General features: G+C 40.5%; 1 protein-coding gene across 5 annotated transcripts in view; it reads left to right on the top strand.

Annotated features, from left to right (window-relative positions):
• The first annotated feature begins 997 nt into the window (after nucleotides 1–997).
• The window catches only part of IL31RA (interleukin 31 receptor A), a 38,513-nt gene continuing 23,368 nt past the window's right edge, over nucleotides 998–16,142 (top strand). The window contains exons 1-7 of one of the 5 annotated variants that reach the window (XM_051641970.1): nucleotides 998–1,069; nucleotides 1,664–1,856; nucleotides 4,256–4,305; nucleotides 5,462–5,622; nucleotides 11,382–11,463; nucleotides 13,235–13,531; nucleotides 14,888–15,008. In XM_051641970.1, coding sequence (XP_051497930.1) covers nucleotides 5,614–5,622; nucleotides 11,382–11,463; nucleotides 13,235–13,531; nucleotides 14,888–15,008 — 509 coding nt within the window. In that variant the 5' untranslated portion in view covers nucleotides 998–1,069; nucleotides 1,664–1,856; nucleotides 4,256–4,305; nucleotides 5,462–5,613. Of the gene's footprint in view, nucleotides 1,070–1,663; nucleotides 1,857–3,821; nucleotides 3,887–4,255; nucleotides 4,306–5,461; nucleotides 5,623–9,940; nucleotides 10,000–11,381; nucleotides 11,464–13,234; nucleotides 13,532–14,887; nucleotides 15,009–16,142 lie in introns of those variants that run through there. The other 4 variants (XM_051641971.1, XM_051641972.1, XM_051641973.1 and 1 more) reach the window with 4 other exon arrangements.

The raw sequence follows: 16,142 nt of genomic DNA on the forward strand, positions 1-16,142 counted from the left end.
GGAATGATGTCTGTGTTGATTAAAGCATTATAATGCATTATCTTTTCTTGGAGACTGCTTAGAGAGGTGCTTAGTAAGAGGCACATTACTGGGGGCTTTGGATTCCCACATACTAACTTCATAGGCTCCCTCTTAATTGCAATAATCCTATGCCTCATTCCTTTTATCCCTTTATTTATGTTATTAATGGCTGCAGTTTTCCCCTAAGTGATCAATTGGAATACATTTGTTAGCTTCAAAAGGGATCGTACCTTCAGGTATTCCTCTTTCGGTGCTGATGCCTTAAATAATGCGTGAGGTCCATGTGTATGAACCCCCCTTTGGTGATGGCTGTTGCCTATTCCTGTTGTTTCATTGTGCGTGGTTATGCAATTACAGACTGAACTGGCTCATCTGCACCTAAATGTTGCTCTGTACATCACTCCAGAGACGACTGCTTACTGCCCTTTGAAAGGACCGTGGGATTTATGCCAGCACGCCCTAAATATTTACAGGGGAGCTGCGGGCTGCCCCTTCGCTGGGGACAGCGAGCCGGGATCAGCAGCCGCCTCACCCCACCCGGGCTGCTCGGCACCCCCCGCGCCCTGCCCTCAGCAGCCCCGCCCGGCCGGGGGATGGCGGGGCGGGCAGGAGGCAGAGCCCGCACCTCGCAGCCCCGCACCTCGCAGCCCCGCACACGGCGGGAGGCGGCGGGGAGGGGCCGGGCGGGCTCGGGGAGGGCTGGGGGGCGCGGAGGAGACTGTGTCTCCCCGAGGGTGTGGGTCGCTGGAGCCTTTGGGGGTCCCCCGAAGGAGGGATCGGCCGGGCATCCGCCCTGGGCAGGGCAGCATCATCGCCGAGCCCCGGGCAGCCCGTCTCTCCCGTGGGCAGCGCGGCCGGCGGCGGCAGCAGGCGCGGGAGGAGCCGACACCCCTGCCCGCCAGTCCCGGCGTCGGGGGCGGTGTTTTCTTGGTTCAGAATTACGAGAAGAAGTGTTACGTGTGCTGAGCCGGGTGATTTCCGATGTGGTGACTCCCGTCGGCGGTCGCGGGGAAGCGGACGCCCCGGTTAAGCCCATTCTGCAGCTGCGGTAAGGGAAAAGCGATTTTAAAATATTATTATTTATTTATATTTTTTTTTTTAGCGGAGGTCCCTTAGGTCTTTTTTTGCTAATATGGAGCTTGGGAAAGTGCGACCTTCCTCCCCGGAGCGCGGCGCGAGGGGACCTGTCCCAGCGGCAGTGCGGGCGGGCGTCCGCATCTCTCCAGACCCTCATCCCCGCCTGGAGGCAGCGCGTGCTCCTCTGTCCCGAGCCAAGCAAATCCTTTCGGTTTCTTTCTTGCAAGTCCATGAGGCAGTAAGAATTCAAACTTCCTACTGAGCGGGTTGCATCTGTCTCTTTTTGGGAAGAAACAGATGCCTGGCAGTGGTTTCTTCTGCGTGTGCGGTGGTGTGTGTTGGTTCTCAAAATGTTTGCCATGTACAGAGTCCTTACAGGCAGTGAAGGCGCTTTCCTGACTGCTGGCCGCTTCAGTTGCAGTCACTCGGGATTTTCTCCCAAGCAGCGTGGCAGATTTAAATACGCTGGCCCCGTGCAGCTTCTGTGCTCGCACAGTCTCTGCCTCCTGGGATTCGGAACTGTGTGTTGTTGTCTTGCCGTGCACATCCATCGTTCCACCTACAGGCACTGAGGCTTCAGCGGAGCCAGCCGCGCTGAACGTCCCGTCTGTCGTGGGCTGTGTGGCGCTGTCTTTTAAAGGTGATTGCCCGAAATAGCTGAAGTGCAGCTTCTAGCCCCCATCTGTGAATTAAAACGCTGGACAAGCGAATGCTTGAAGAAAACTTCGTGCATTGGGACAAAAGAACAGAATGATCAGGTTAGATTTTTCTGTCAGAGGCCGATCTGTGACAAAACGGGTCTCAAAGGGCTAAAAATGGGGAAAAAAAAATCTTTTAGTTTGTATCGTAGAGGTTGCAGTGTTGAAGGTTAAATATACTGATTTTTCTGCAATCATCATGTAAGTCTGGTGATTTTTTACGTAGTTTGGTGCTTGTAGGGAACATCGTAAATTAAAAAATGCCATACTAGGAGATGTCAAAACATAGCTGTTTTTAGTAGGTCCCATGGAGCCTAGTTTCACATATCGTTCCATGTTTCAGCCAGCAGTTTTGTCTAAGACACAAAAATATTGAGAGTAAAGTTTATAGTGTTGGTAGTAAACAAAACAAAAGAAGACATATAACCTTTACAGGATGATCAGAATTAGCAAGGTGACATGGCAGTTGTCTTACCCGGTCAACAACAAGGTAGATATATTTGGGATCAAAGAATTCTGAGGATCCTCAACAGGGCAAAAAATTCTTGGTAAGCAGTAACATGAAGATCATTTTACATGACTGTGTGCTCTGTTGGGGGTAAACAAACAAACAAAAAACCCCCAGCAAAACCCAAACGAACCAAAACCAAACAAAACCCAAGAACAAAACAAACCACTTGTGTTCTTCTTAGATGTGCAGTAATAGGAATAGCAGGTAAGTGTCTGATGATGATCTGATATTTCTGTAACAAAGTGTGTGAGGTGTTTAGCACCCAGCAGTGAAAAGTGGTAAGGAATTGGTGAAGGTGAACTGTGCAAAGGGTTCCCTGTCATGTTGTACATTCACTGCATTAATGCAAAGGAAGCTGTTGCTCACTTCTGTAAATCCAGCTCTGAGTATTCAGATACAGAGGTCCACACTTCAAGAGGGCTGTGAAATACTGGAGAACCCTCAGAAAATATAAAATAATAACCAAAGGAAACAGAAAGTATACATACAAGTCCGTTTGAAGAGGACTTAATGTACACTTTTTACATTTTTAAAAGGTTAAGATGAATATGGAGCAGGATATTTGATGGGAGTGTAAGCAAGCTTCTTAATCCCCATGAAAAAGATAGGAGATAAAATAGTGCCTAGATGTTGTCTGCATTCCAACTTGACTCTTAAAACCAAGAATAAGTAATGTAGTTGTAGTACAAGCACAAAACTCAACATCAGCTTGGTCTGTAATGAGTCTATTATGTTTTGTAGAATATACGATTAAATCTCTTTCTAAACTGTTACTTATGTGTACAGATAAGCTGTGGGATCATGGTGATCACTCTTCTGAGTGATCATAGAATGATTAGGGTTGGAAAGGACCTTAAAGATCGTGAGGTTCCAACCTCCCTGCTGTGAGCAGGGACACCTCACACTAGACCAGGCTGCTCAAGGCCTGATCCAGCCTGGCCTTCAACACCTCTGGGGGCTGGTGGTGGGGGAATCAACAGCTTCCATAGGCAATCTATTCCAGTGCCTTACTACCTTACTTGTCCCTCAGTTGAAGGACAGGGAACTGCTTGAAAGAGTCCAGCACAGAGCCACAAATATTATTGAGGGAGTGGAACATCTCCCTTAAGAGTTTACAAATATGTTAAGGGTGAGTGTCTGGAGGATAGAGCCAGGCTTTTTTTCAGTGATGTCTAGAGATAGAACAAGGGGCAATGGGTGCAAACTGGAGCATAGGAGGTTCCATGTAAACATAAGAAAAACTTCTTTCCTGTGAGAGTGACAGAGCCCTGGAACAGGCTGCCCAGAGAGGCTGTGGTTGTGGAGTCTCCTTTGCGGGAGACATTCAAAACCTGCCTGGACATGTTCCTGTGTGATGTGCTCTGGGTGATCCTGCTCTGGCAGGGGGGTTGGACTAGATGATCTTTCGAGGTCCCTTCCAACCCCTCAGATTCTGTGATTCTGTGATTCATGGTGAAGAATTTATTTCTAATGTCTAACCTAAATCTTGGGCCTTTCAGACTAAAACCATTACCCTCTGTCCTGTCACTGCCCTCCCTGGTGAAAACTCCCTCTCCAGCTTTCCTGTAGCCCCCTTCAGGTACTGGAAGTTGCTATATGGTCTCCCTTCTCTGTCATAGTGAGGTTTTGCACTCATTCTGTTCTCTTTGCTTCTTGGGTCTGTGAGAGCACAGGATTACCTGCATTGTTTCCTGTGTTTCTGTAACTCTTGCAGCACTGCAGTAGGGCAAGGATTGTAATAATGTCCTGTGATTTGGGGCTGTAGCTGGTTTGCTGAACAGTCCAGGGAAGTTTTTGTTTGCTTTTTTGCAAAACACAGTTCACTAACATTAAGTAAGTGGATGTGTCTTTTACTTTGGAACATCTGGCATTGGGCTTAGTTTAAGAGGCAAGGCTTGACAAGGTCAGCTTTTACTCTGAAGTAATCTTCCTTCTGGTTTTCTGACAGGTGTGTATTCTGTGTAAACTTCTGGTTACAGCTACCCAAATCTGTCAACTGTAAGTAGATTTGGATCTGGCCACCCTCTCTTGGTGAGAGTTCTGCCTTTCTTTCAAGCTGAATGCATGGATCCTCCCACCCTGACCATCCACTTTTATTAGTACTAAGCTGCACTGAGATAAAAATTTGAATTTAAATACAATGTACAGCATTTTATATTAAGATCATTAATATTCAGTATGCTGTTAAATACTGTTTTATAACGTAAGGAAGGGTCTATCAACATACTTTTTGGATCTGTAACTGTAGGATGTGTTAAACAAAATTACTGTTATCAGCAGTTACTAGCAGAACTGACCTCTTCTAGTCACTATGTCCTTCAGGATTTTAGAACAAAAATATCTTATAGTTTTTTGTCTTTTTAAAAAAAAATTATTTAGACACTAAAAGAGGAAAATGCTTTTCTGCTTTTTCAGTTTCCAGTTGGTTTGCAGCTTTGCAATTGATTCTGTTTTTTTTTTCTTTGCCCACTATGGCATTTTAAAATCAAGTTTCTGCCGTCAAAAGCTGTAACAGTGTTTCAAGGGGCTTTGCTCCATGCTATTTCTCCAGATACATCAGTAAGATCAGTGGTTTCTGGTCTTTCAATAAATACATGTTGTTTCAATTTATTAAAGTTATTTTAGTAGATTATTATAGCCTTAGGTTTTAAGGTAGGCTGTCATAATTTCACATTTAAATAGGTGTATTTTTCAACAGAAAACCCGCTTAAGACTTGATTAAATCAAGCTGTATTTAAATGTTAAATCTTTAAATCTTACTCATCCTGGCCTAAGGCTCAGCTGACTATTTTTAGCTTAGTTAAGGACCATGGGTATTGAAACCAGTGTTCTCAGGATCTTTCAGTACAGTGTCCGTCATTTTTCCCATGGATGAGCTTGTCAGTGTATGATTTATAGGGATTAGAGAATTGGGAAAAGCCATTTAGCTAGCTGTCCTTCACATTTACTGCTTCTTCCATTCTATTTTCATGTCATTATCTTCTCTGACCTATGTAGGGAAACATCTAGTTTCCTTTTCTGATGCTTACTGGTTCTTCTTCTTGAACGAATCCTGACCAATTCTGCAAGATGATGCTTCTACACTCTGTTATCTAGGATGGAGAATTAAGTTAATATTTTAATCCTTTTCATGAAATGTCCTCTTTTCCTCTAGGATTTGTGTAAATGCAGATGGATTTGAATCTTGGAGTCCTGAAAACCAATGGCAACAGCTTTTCCAAAGGCATCTGTGTGTAACATCACAGCCAGGTGGTGTAACACCTCAGCTCAGGCTGGGGAGCTCCTGGGATTCGTCACTGGTCAGTGATGGGCAAGGTCTGTATCTCCATGTGGTAGCTTGCATGACAGAGCTTTAGCAATTGATACTAAAGACTAAATGAAAGACAGTAATTGCTCCTCAGCTTCTTTCCACTTCCGTAGCTATCAGAAGAGTGTCAGAGACAGCAGGAAAGAATGTCCTGTCAGGTTCCAGCAAAGAGATTAGAAGTTCTTGAAGATGACTGAGCTAAAGGTGTACTGCCTTGCCATCTGTAGAAGTACCATGCTCTTTGTCCGTGGTGTAACAGCTACACTGCATGCTGAAGTATGTTTGTGTAGTTAAAAACAACCTCAGAATTGGAGCAAAATAGAAAAAGCTTTCCTGTCCTGAAATGGGGGAGAAGAGTGACTATGAAATAGTCCTAAAGAAAATACAGGGAAAAGTTACTTTGGGTGATTTTTTCCTCTGACTTCTTTAACTCTTTAATGGAAAACTAGAGGTTTTGGTGTTGAGAAAGTCTGGTTTCATCAACTATGTTACACATTTTTTTATTTATTTAGTGAGACCATCATTGAGATTGGCCCTTCCTGCAAGGAATCAGGCTTTCGTGAATCAGTTTTTTTAAGTGCTTGAAGAAGACACTTCTCTTCATGCCATTTGTTTAGCATTCTGTTAACCACTATTTAGCTTTTGTGGGTGTCTTTAAATGGGGCAATTCTGAATTTATTGTGTGACTTTAACTGAGGAATGTTCTTGTATCACTTTTACATGTGTAATCTCTTAAGTAAGCAGCCAAAGCGCTATTTAGTTGCTTACCAACATAGTGACAAACCAGTGAGACATTAATAGGCTTGTAACCCGTTGACTCCCTGCCCTGGTCTCTGTCAAGCAGTGACTAGCAGCTGCCACGTCAAATAGCTGGCTGCTGTTTGGCATTGGAGAAACACAGCTTCAGGACTGAACCAAATTAACAGCTCACAGGTGGGAAAAAATGTCCTGGAGCTCTCTCTCCCCAGTCCTAGCTTCTTTTCCCATTTTAGATGCCTGTCAATTCGTGTAGCAAGTTGCTTACATTTGCTAAGGTAGCACAGATACATTTTTGCTTAGTTTTCTGCTGTTTTAGCAAGTAGAAGTGTGAAGAGCATTAGAAGAGGGGGAAAAGGTAGTTGTGGGTTCAGGATAGGTAATGTTCTCTGAGGGTGGAAGGGATCTCTGGCTGTTTAAGCTTTCTAGTGAGCATGTGGAACTAGATCTTTTCAAAGGCTTGAAGCTTGGCAGCATGGCCATGCTTGGTCTTTTACCACTATGCCCCATTGTGGCGGAATATACATTGATATGTCATACTTTTGGCACAAGCATAGTTTTAAAAATGCTTTTATGATTTCCCAGTGCTTTTGAGTTCCAATTCCTTGCTAAAAAAGTGTGGTATTGCTGGAGCTACTCTAAGGAATATAATAAAAAATGTGTTCTTAATTCTTGGAAATAGCTGAACTGCTTTGGCTGAAATGCAGCCTTTTTATCATGTCCTCAAAAATAGCAGACCAGCATATGTAGAGTGTCAGCAGAAACAGAGCTTTGCCAAGTTGTAAGCAAAGACAGCAGGAAGTGTTTGGTAAACTTGATAGGTTGTTTTGTTTTGTTTACTTTTTTTGTTTTTATCTAGGAGATTGTTTGTCTCCCTGGTAGAGTTTTGCACCCTTTGAAGTGTAATATGCTTTAACCAAGGCCAGGGTTAAGCTTATACTGTCTTAGTTTTTCTCACAAATTCTCAGCAAAGATCTATACAGTAATACAATCTCCAGAAGAAAGGCAGCTGCTCCCAGATAAAGTCAGTGTCCATATCATATCATGGTTGTGGTTTTTATGCATCAGATCTATGGAAATTGAGCATTAATTTTATTTAAATTGTTACATAAGTTGATTATATAATATGTTGGAAGGGACTTTGCATATTCTGCCTGTGGAGAGCAGTTATCTTTGTTTTGTTCTTTGTGTTCCCTCTCCCTCTTTTTTATTTTTTTGAGAAATCCACAAAGCAGGAAAACCTATTAGCACTTTCTGTGAAGAACAGTGTAATCAAATTCAGTATTGACAGCTGCTTTGTGGTGGTTGCTTTTCTCTCTGTTTGCTCAATTCTTTTATAGTTGCATATGTTCGAAATGGCGCTGCTGCCTTTATGATCTGGAAGCAATTGTTTCTTGACAAACAGTTACCTAGTCTGATGGCAGAGTTAACTGTTTTTTGTTGTTGTGTAATTATGTTCAGTGAATCTAAGGAAGATGTCAGTGACTAGGAAAAATGCTTTAATTAGTCACAGCTATAGTATGTAAACCTTATATTCTACGGCTGATGCAAACAAGTGAAAGTCTGTGTTTTGAATTATTGTTTTTATTTCATGAAGTCTTTACAATACAGAATATGCAGTGAACTTTTATTGCTTGTTGCTAGCAGTTAAGTATGCAAAAAAAGAAATAATGGAACTTTATTTTTTATGTAAAGCGCCTTTTCTGTAAACAGTTATATTTGCTTATCTTCACATGCTACACCTGGGGCTTGGTATTCTCATTAATGAGTATGTCCTCCAAGATTAAAGCCATATGCACAGAGCTGTTGCAAAAACAGTTGATTTGACTAATAAAATCACTCACTTTTAAATGTTTAAGAAAATGGTTAGGCCAGTGTATTATCTATAGCTTATTATTGTTTTACCTTGGGTTCAGCATTCTTCCTGTGTGTTTTGATTATGCACATCATCTTGTAATGCTCTTGATTATTTCTCTCTTTTTTTTTTTTTTTTTTTTTTTTATGTTGATCTTTGAAGCCTATCTGCAACTACTAGTCTGCTGGCTGATGAAATACTGACTACATCAGTTTTTAACACAGCTGTGTAGCAGTCATTAGTGTGTATTCTTATGAAGCTGGCAAAGATGACCTTTTTTAGAGACATCATGATTTTTTATTTTTCTTTATATTTTAATTGAATGTAGTTTACTCGTAGCCATGACTTGGGAATTTTCTTTTTTTCTATGTCTTTCTTAAACTTTAAAAAATATAATACGAATAAACACACACTGCAGTGCTTACAAAATAGATTTCACATTAGCACAGTGGAACTTCTGGTATCTCATCCACATTGCTATGGACCATATTAATTCTAAAATTTGAAATTAACTATCTAAATAATTTTAAATCCACATCCGTTTTTGAATTCCACACCTACTGGTGTGGAATAATTTATCTTTGCTGCTTTGAGAAAAATAACTTGCACCCTAGATAATTAAATTGGTAATAGTTTCTCATTTTGTAATTGTTGATAGGTCCTTCTACAGATCTGTTTCAGGTTGTGCCACTGCGCAAACTCCTCCCTCATTTATCTTTTCATCCCATGTGTCTTTTTAAATTTTTATTATTTTTTCTGTTTTGCATTGTCATAACCCCAGTTTTCTAAAATGTTTCCTGAGAAAGTCTAAAACTAGTGTTTAAGATGATTTCTGAGAGCAGCTGAGCACAGAACATTTTTTACTATGTTTTTCTCTTAATTACTGTAAAACTTCATTTTGTAGCAAACCCCCTTCTGCCTATATCCCACTTACAAATCTTTGTCTTGTGCAGTGACCTGTTGCACACCTCCTACCTAGTGTTGTCCAAACCTGTGGGATGAGGGGATTTCTTGTTTGGTTTGAAAGCCTCTGGTGTACCTTTTCTAGCTAGACAGCAGTTGTCTCTTGCCTGAAGACCTCCTGAAATGCAGGTTTGCATGGAGACCTGGAATTCCAGCAGTTCAGATAAATCTGAAAACTTGATGTGAAACATGTACTTTACCTAACTACAGCAACAGTAATGTCAACCTTTTGCTTGTGAACATGGAAGCTAGAGCTACTTGTCCAGTAAGTAGGAATATTAGGCCCTAGGCCCTCAGCTGCTGAAGGGGGTCTGAAACCTCTGTTTTCTACAGGTAGATCTCCTACTTACTAGCCAAAGGAGCAGTCTGGGCTGCAGCATATTCTGACTTTCATGTTGGAGTTGGGCTCCTTTACAGTCAGTGTTGCTACAGGCAAGCTAATGAAGCATGGGCTGGATGAGCAGAGAGTGAGGTGGACTGAAAATGGGCTGAACAAATGGGCCCAGAGGGTAGTGGTCAGTAACATGAAGTTTACTTGGAGGCCAGTAAGTAGTTGTGTACCTCAGGGGTCAATATTGGATCCAGTCCTGTTTATCATCTTCATTAGAGACCTGGAATGTGGGGCAGAGCATACTAGCCCTGGCAAGTTTGCAGATGACACAAAACTGGAAGGAGTGGCTGATATACCAGAGGGTCATGCTGCCACCCACGGGGACCTTGGCAAGCTGAAGTAAAGGGACGTCAGGAACCTCATGGAATTCAAGGAGAAGTGCCAAATGCTGCACCTGGGGAGGAACAATCCGAGTCACCGGTAAGGACAGGGGGCAGACCAGCTCTGGGACAGCTTTGCAGAAAAGGCCCAGAAGGTCTTGGTGGACACTAGTTAGAATTGTGAGCCAACAACGTGCCCTTGTGGCAAAGAAAGCTAGCAGGTGATCCTTCCCCTGTGTTCAGCACTGGTGAGGCCACACTTGGAATACTATGTCCAGTTCTGGACGCCCCAATACAAGAGAGACATCGACATACTGAAGGGAGTCCAATGAATGGCCGCAATGATGAGTAAGGGACTGGAGCATCTGAGAGAGAGCTGGGACTGCTCAGCCTGGAGAAGGCTCAGGGGCGATCTCATCAATATCTAAAGGGAGGGTGCAAAGAGGACAGAGCCAGTCTCTTTTCAGTGGTGCCCACTGACAGAACAAGAGCCAATGGGCATAAGCTGAAACACAGGAGGATGCCTCAGAATGTCAGGAATCACTTTTTCACTGTGAGGGTGACTAAACACTGAAGCAGGCTGACCAGAGAGGTTGCGGGCTTTTTATGCTTTGAGATCTTGAAAAGCTGTTTGGATATGCTACTGGCAACTGGCTCTGTGTGGCTGTACTTGGACAGACTGGTTGGACCAGATGACCTCTAGAGGTCCCTTCCATTCTCATCCTCTCTGTGATTCTGGGAGTGATGGCAGCAGTGCTTGAGGCAGGGAGGCTGTTTGATTTCTGTAATTTTTCATCTGGAACCTTAGATTCAGTTGTACCTATAGAAGAAATCATTCTACTTTGCTTTCTTCCTTCTTACCCCAGAGTTTTGGGTTTTTTTAACTTCATAGCATTTCAGCTTCAAAGAGCAAGCCAAAGAGAGGTGCCATGCCTTGCATCTGTAGAGTGTCCTCAAGTCTGGTGCCTGGCACATTTACCTGGGATAAAACCAATGTGAATTCACTCTGTCTTGGTTGGATGATAACCTGGGACTGTTGTCCACTGGCTAAACAGTTGTTTTATGAAGTGGTGATGCACAAGAGACGTGGATCATTCCTTCTCCTGCAACAGCCTTCCATTTCAAACTAATTCACTGCTAAGTGAATCTACTCAGAATATGGCAGGGCAGGCTGGATTTCAAGTGGATGCAGATGTATTTTTTTACCAGTTCTTTACACAGTCCTTGGAAGGCAAGTTCCTTAGGTCGAATGTCTCAGAAGGATTTCAGGTGCCTTACCTTCCTCTTCTTTCTAGAAAATGTATACACTTACCTTAGGAAAACTGCATCTCTCATCATGTAGGAATGCAACACTTAGACAAAGCAATACTTGAACCCAAGTGAGAAATGCTGAATAGCATTAACTGTTATACAGATGCTTACAAAGTATTACAGAAGTATCTTTACTTGAAATATATTATTTTTGTTTTTATTTTGTGACAGCATTTCCTGCCCATAGTTACTGAAAAGGAAATGTTCAACTGTTTGATTTGGATGTTTGTCCTACTCTGCGGCTCTATAGCAGGTATGTTTCTTGATTATTAGCATCTGTCTTGCCATAAGACACTTTTCCAAAGGATGACCTTCTCCAAATGAAATTTTGAAGAGTTCTGAAAATAAAAAAAATGGATATTGAAAATACAGGTCAGGAGGTGATTGACTAAGCATGTACAGTACAGAAAGAGAAATGAATTTATAACACTCTTGATGTTTTCTTGTGGAATGTTAGTTGTGATCATGATAGCCTGGATATGTTTTCTTTTGTTTTTAAAATATGAGCAAACAAATGTATTTTAAAACTCTGCTTTGTTAACTGTTTCCCTGTTGCACAGGATATAGAAGGGGAATCTGTACCTTGAAGTCATATAATGGTACAATTCTTGTTGACTTGTACAGGCTGGTAACCTTGGAGATCTGCTGTTGGAACAAATTAATGTACATGTAACGCATGAACACTTAAAATGCAGTTAATGTCTGCTGGGTTTGGATTCTTGAGTCCAATATTACATGTTCACAGTGTCACGCAGTGACTACTAATGTTCTCATTCCTAATTTTAAAAATCCCCTAAGAATGAATGAATGAATGTAATAGTTCCACAGTTTAGGTTAGCACAAGTAACTGCAGAAATGAGCAGATATTTCCTCACTCCCTCTCCTCTCCCTCTCCTTCTGCTGGAGTGCATCTTTGTGCCTGGTCATGCAGCGATGAGAAATCTGATGGGTTTTTTTTTCCAAGCTTTTATTTTTAATCTGTGTTGGATTCCCATTGGCTCACTGCAGTGGTGCTGCTTCTGGCACATAAAGGGGATAACAGCAGCGAATGGGTGGTTGGGGATTAAAAAATGCTTCTTGTGACAATAGTGCCACTTTAAATCCATTAAATTGAATAGTATAGGTCAGAGTAAGAAATCACAAGGACAGATGGAAATAATTACTTTGGGACAGCAACTGAAAGTTCATGTACAATGTATTGCATGCAACTTAATGCACAACAGAAATTAATTACGTAATGGTATTTGTGTTTTACTTGGGGTTTACATGGAAGACAAGTGCATGTATTTGTAGAAGCTTGAACAATGTATGCAACAGTCCAGGTAATTGCTTGCAACTGATACAATTTGTGCAGTATTTATTAAATTTGGCTTCAGGAAATAAGAAACAGCCAAAAAAATAAACAGCTTTCTCCCTTCAGGACTCTTAATGGGTGCCTCTTGCAGTGTTGGGTAACTTTTGTTGCTGAATTCACTCATTCACACTGCTTCTGTGCTTGCCTTTAACATGTGTTTTGTATACAATTCCTGCCTTGTATCTGGGAATATAAATTCTTTAAGCAGAAAATGTACTAATGAGATACTGAAATATATTGCAGCTTAGCTGTAAATGTTAAACTTGCCGGTGTGATGTGTTTTCTGGTTAAGTAGTTGGTAATGGTAACACCTAAATGGCTTGTATGCCTTTTACATACAGGAATGTTATTTAAAAACAGATTTAAAAGACAAGAGTCTTTCTTCTTCATTTACAGCTATTAAAAAATAATTTAAATAATCAAAATTTCTCTGTTACTTATGGGAAGGTATAGAAGCATAATTCTGATGTAATACCTATGGTAATATAGTAATTAATGTGAACTGAGTTTCCAAACAGCAATATCTGAATAGAATTACTAACTGAGCATTTTATTTGAATTCCATATGAAAAAAAAATCTAATTAAATTATCTTTAGATATCCAAATACTAATTTTCAGTGGTATTTTAAAAGAATTAGGTCATGTGATATCTTATGATTTTGTTTTTAGAAGAAAACTCCATCAGAGATGCTGACATTTTCCCATCATCTCCTGAAATTGAAAGAGGATCCACTCTGAAACTATTCTGTGTTCTTGGAAAACACTATGCTCCTCACAGAAATGCAAGCCACATCATCTGGAAGTTGAATCATGATTTGATTGCTCAGGAAAACTATGGCATTGTGAATGAGACTGTCTCGAGTATAACCATCCATAACTTCACTTACAGTAAAGCTCATGTGAAGTGTTTCACCAAGTACTTAGACAAGGAACAACTTTTGGTTCACACTGAAATTAAATCTGGATGTAAGTAGAAACGTGGAAAAATTAATTTTAACATTTTTAATAACACACGATAAGAAGTATTTTTAAAAGTACTTTTAAAACTTTTTTTTTTTTTTTTAGCTTGTGGCATTGTAAGACACCTGTTTTCAAGTATTCCTTTTTTGTTTTTCTGACATAAAGCATGAAATTGCAGGCATTCTGTAATGACACTGGTCTGTAACCTGTCTGACCCTGACTTTTAGCCAGCTCAAGTGAGTGGAGGTTTTCTGTTGAGTTCACTAGTCTGTCCCTTTAATTATGTCTTTCGTCTAGCCTAGCCAACTTTAGCTTTCTCCAAGAAGGATTTCCTCTAATCCTCAACTTCAAGGACATTATAATTACAGTATCTTATGAAGAACATTGCAGGATAAATATTAATCTAATTCAATATATTAGAAAATTTGTATAAGTCCAGATGATTCTGAGATGTGTCTGTGGGTCCCATTCTACTAAAGAAGCCATAAATGCAGAAAAAAATACATTTGTGGAATTAAAAAAGTCAGAAGGTATTGCCTGTCTGCACAGTTATTGTGCTGTAAGCTTGTCAATAAAAGAAAGACCTTCTGAGGTACTGTTTTGAATAGAGGGCTTTTTTAACCAGTTTATTTCACTGGGCATAGTTCTCTTTCTTTGAACTCCTGTTTCTTTTGTGGAATGAAGAAATCTGGCTTTAACAAAGAAGGCTTTGAGAGTGTTTTTATGGATTACTTGAGACCATGGAGATTGCAGAGGATTGTTTCCTTTGCACTATCTTGCTTATGAGACAAGGAGAGTCCAGAGTTAGTGATCTCTTCAAGGTTGTATAGATATGTTTTCTAGGATGTTGTCTTCTGCACTCTGAAGTCGTGCAGGCTTCTCGGGTTAGGGGTTATCATAGGTTGTGTGGTTACACATTCTGGGAAGGAACCAAGAAGAGTTTTATCTTTCAGATAATGCCTTTTGCTGAACTTCTGTGCCGTTTCCTTATTTTTCTTTTACTTTCTGGACTTGCTATCAGCTGCGGATATGTTGCAGGGGCTTTACTTAGAGGTTAAGGACGATACATGTAGTGGTTTGATACAAGATAGTGAATTATTTATTGCAAAAATATATTCAGTATTTCTGAGAAATAGTTGGAGAAAATTCCCTTTCTCCCCAAGGGGGAAGGAGTGGTTTTGATTTTGGCTTTGTGAGAAGTTTCGAGGGTAGTAAGAAAAATAAAGTGCTATGAAAGACACTTAGTGAAGTTTGCTATAATCTGCTTTTTGACTAACAAAATCAGTTATACATTGAAGTTACTTATTTTTACTGGCTTTTTTTTTTTTGCTTTTTTTTTTTTTTTAACCTTTGTCATTATAGTTCCACCAGACACACCAAGAAATATTTCCTGTATTTATCGTGTCGATGTTGAACTTACTTGCAACTGGACTTCTGGAAGAGAAACAAATCTTTTGACAAACTATACTCTTTACCGAAAAACGTAAGTATAGGATGTGTTTGGAACTGGATTGCTGGGGTTAGACCACCAGCTCCCTTTCTCTCATGTCCTGTATTCTGTTTAAAGAAAACTTAGAAACAGCATGGAGTTCAGAATCATGACATTTACTTAATAAATTCAGTTAATTTGGGGTTGGTAGTGGTTGAAAAGAGTTACAATTTTGTATTTTTTTTTTAGTATTCTCTTTAAAATAAATGCACATTCTCAACCTAGTACTCAGCAGACAAATGTTTACATGGGAATTAATACTTGCTTCCTTGAAGTAACGTCAGCAATTAGATCAAAAGTTGAGTGACCCTAAGCACAAATGGAACGTGGAGGCACTTTGTGGGAGTGTTACCCAGAAGCTATCTGTGATGCTAACTGTGCTCATTTTGGATGACTCTACTCTACTTTAAACAATTTGAATTAAAACTATGAAAGCCCCTGTTAACTCTCCTTGACACCAGTAGGTTTTAACCTCGGGGCCTCTGGAGTCATACAGTTTCAGCAGAAGAATCCAAAGGTAGCTGTTCTTTTTGGATTGTTCACATCTGGGGATTTGTATTTGCAAATACAAAGTAAGTAGTCTCATGCTTTTTAGTGGGGTTTTTTTGACCCTGTTATAGAAGCATAAATACCTGATCCTTTAGATTTCAATTACATTTAAGTATTGTTTTGGAGCTTTTTTGTAAGTTAACTGTGAAAATGGTGAAATCAGTGCTGAAACAATTTTGAAGGTGATAGCACAGACTCCAAAGGAGACATTACCTTGTTGTGGGTTAAGCTAGCATATGGCGTCTTTTTTATTTAAATGGTAGGACAATAAAACATCTTCAGTTTTATCTCAGTTTTAGGCTTGTTATTTTAGGCTTCCACCTTCATTAAGAGGAACTTTATTATTCCTTTTGGCATTTCTACATTTTGTAACTAAGTGGAGTTTGTGGAACTAAAACAGCTATTGAAAGTAAGTTTCAGTATTGTTCCTTCCTGTACCAGCCCAAATTCTTTAAGCACTGGGGGGAAACAGCCGTGCTTGTTAGGGAAGATAGGACTGTGTCCTTTTGCAGCAGTGCAGGCTTAAACTAGCTTGCAAATGTTCATGAAACACCAGCCTCAGACTGTTTTTTGAATTAC

This window comes from Apus apus, chromosome Z (assembly GCF_020740795.1).
Source record: "Apus apus isolate bApuApu2 chromosome Z, bApuApu2.pri.cur, whole genome shotgun sequence".
Classification (NCBI taxonomy): domain Eukaryota; kingdom Metazoa; phylum Chordata; class Aves; order Apodiformes; family Apodidae; genus Apus; species Apus apus.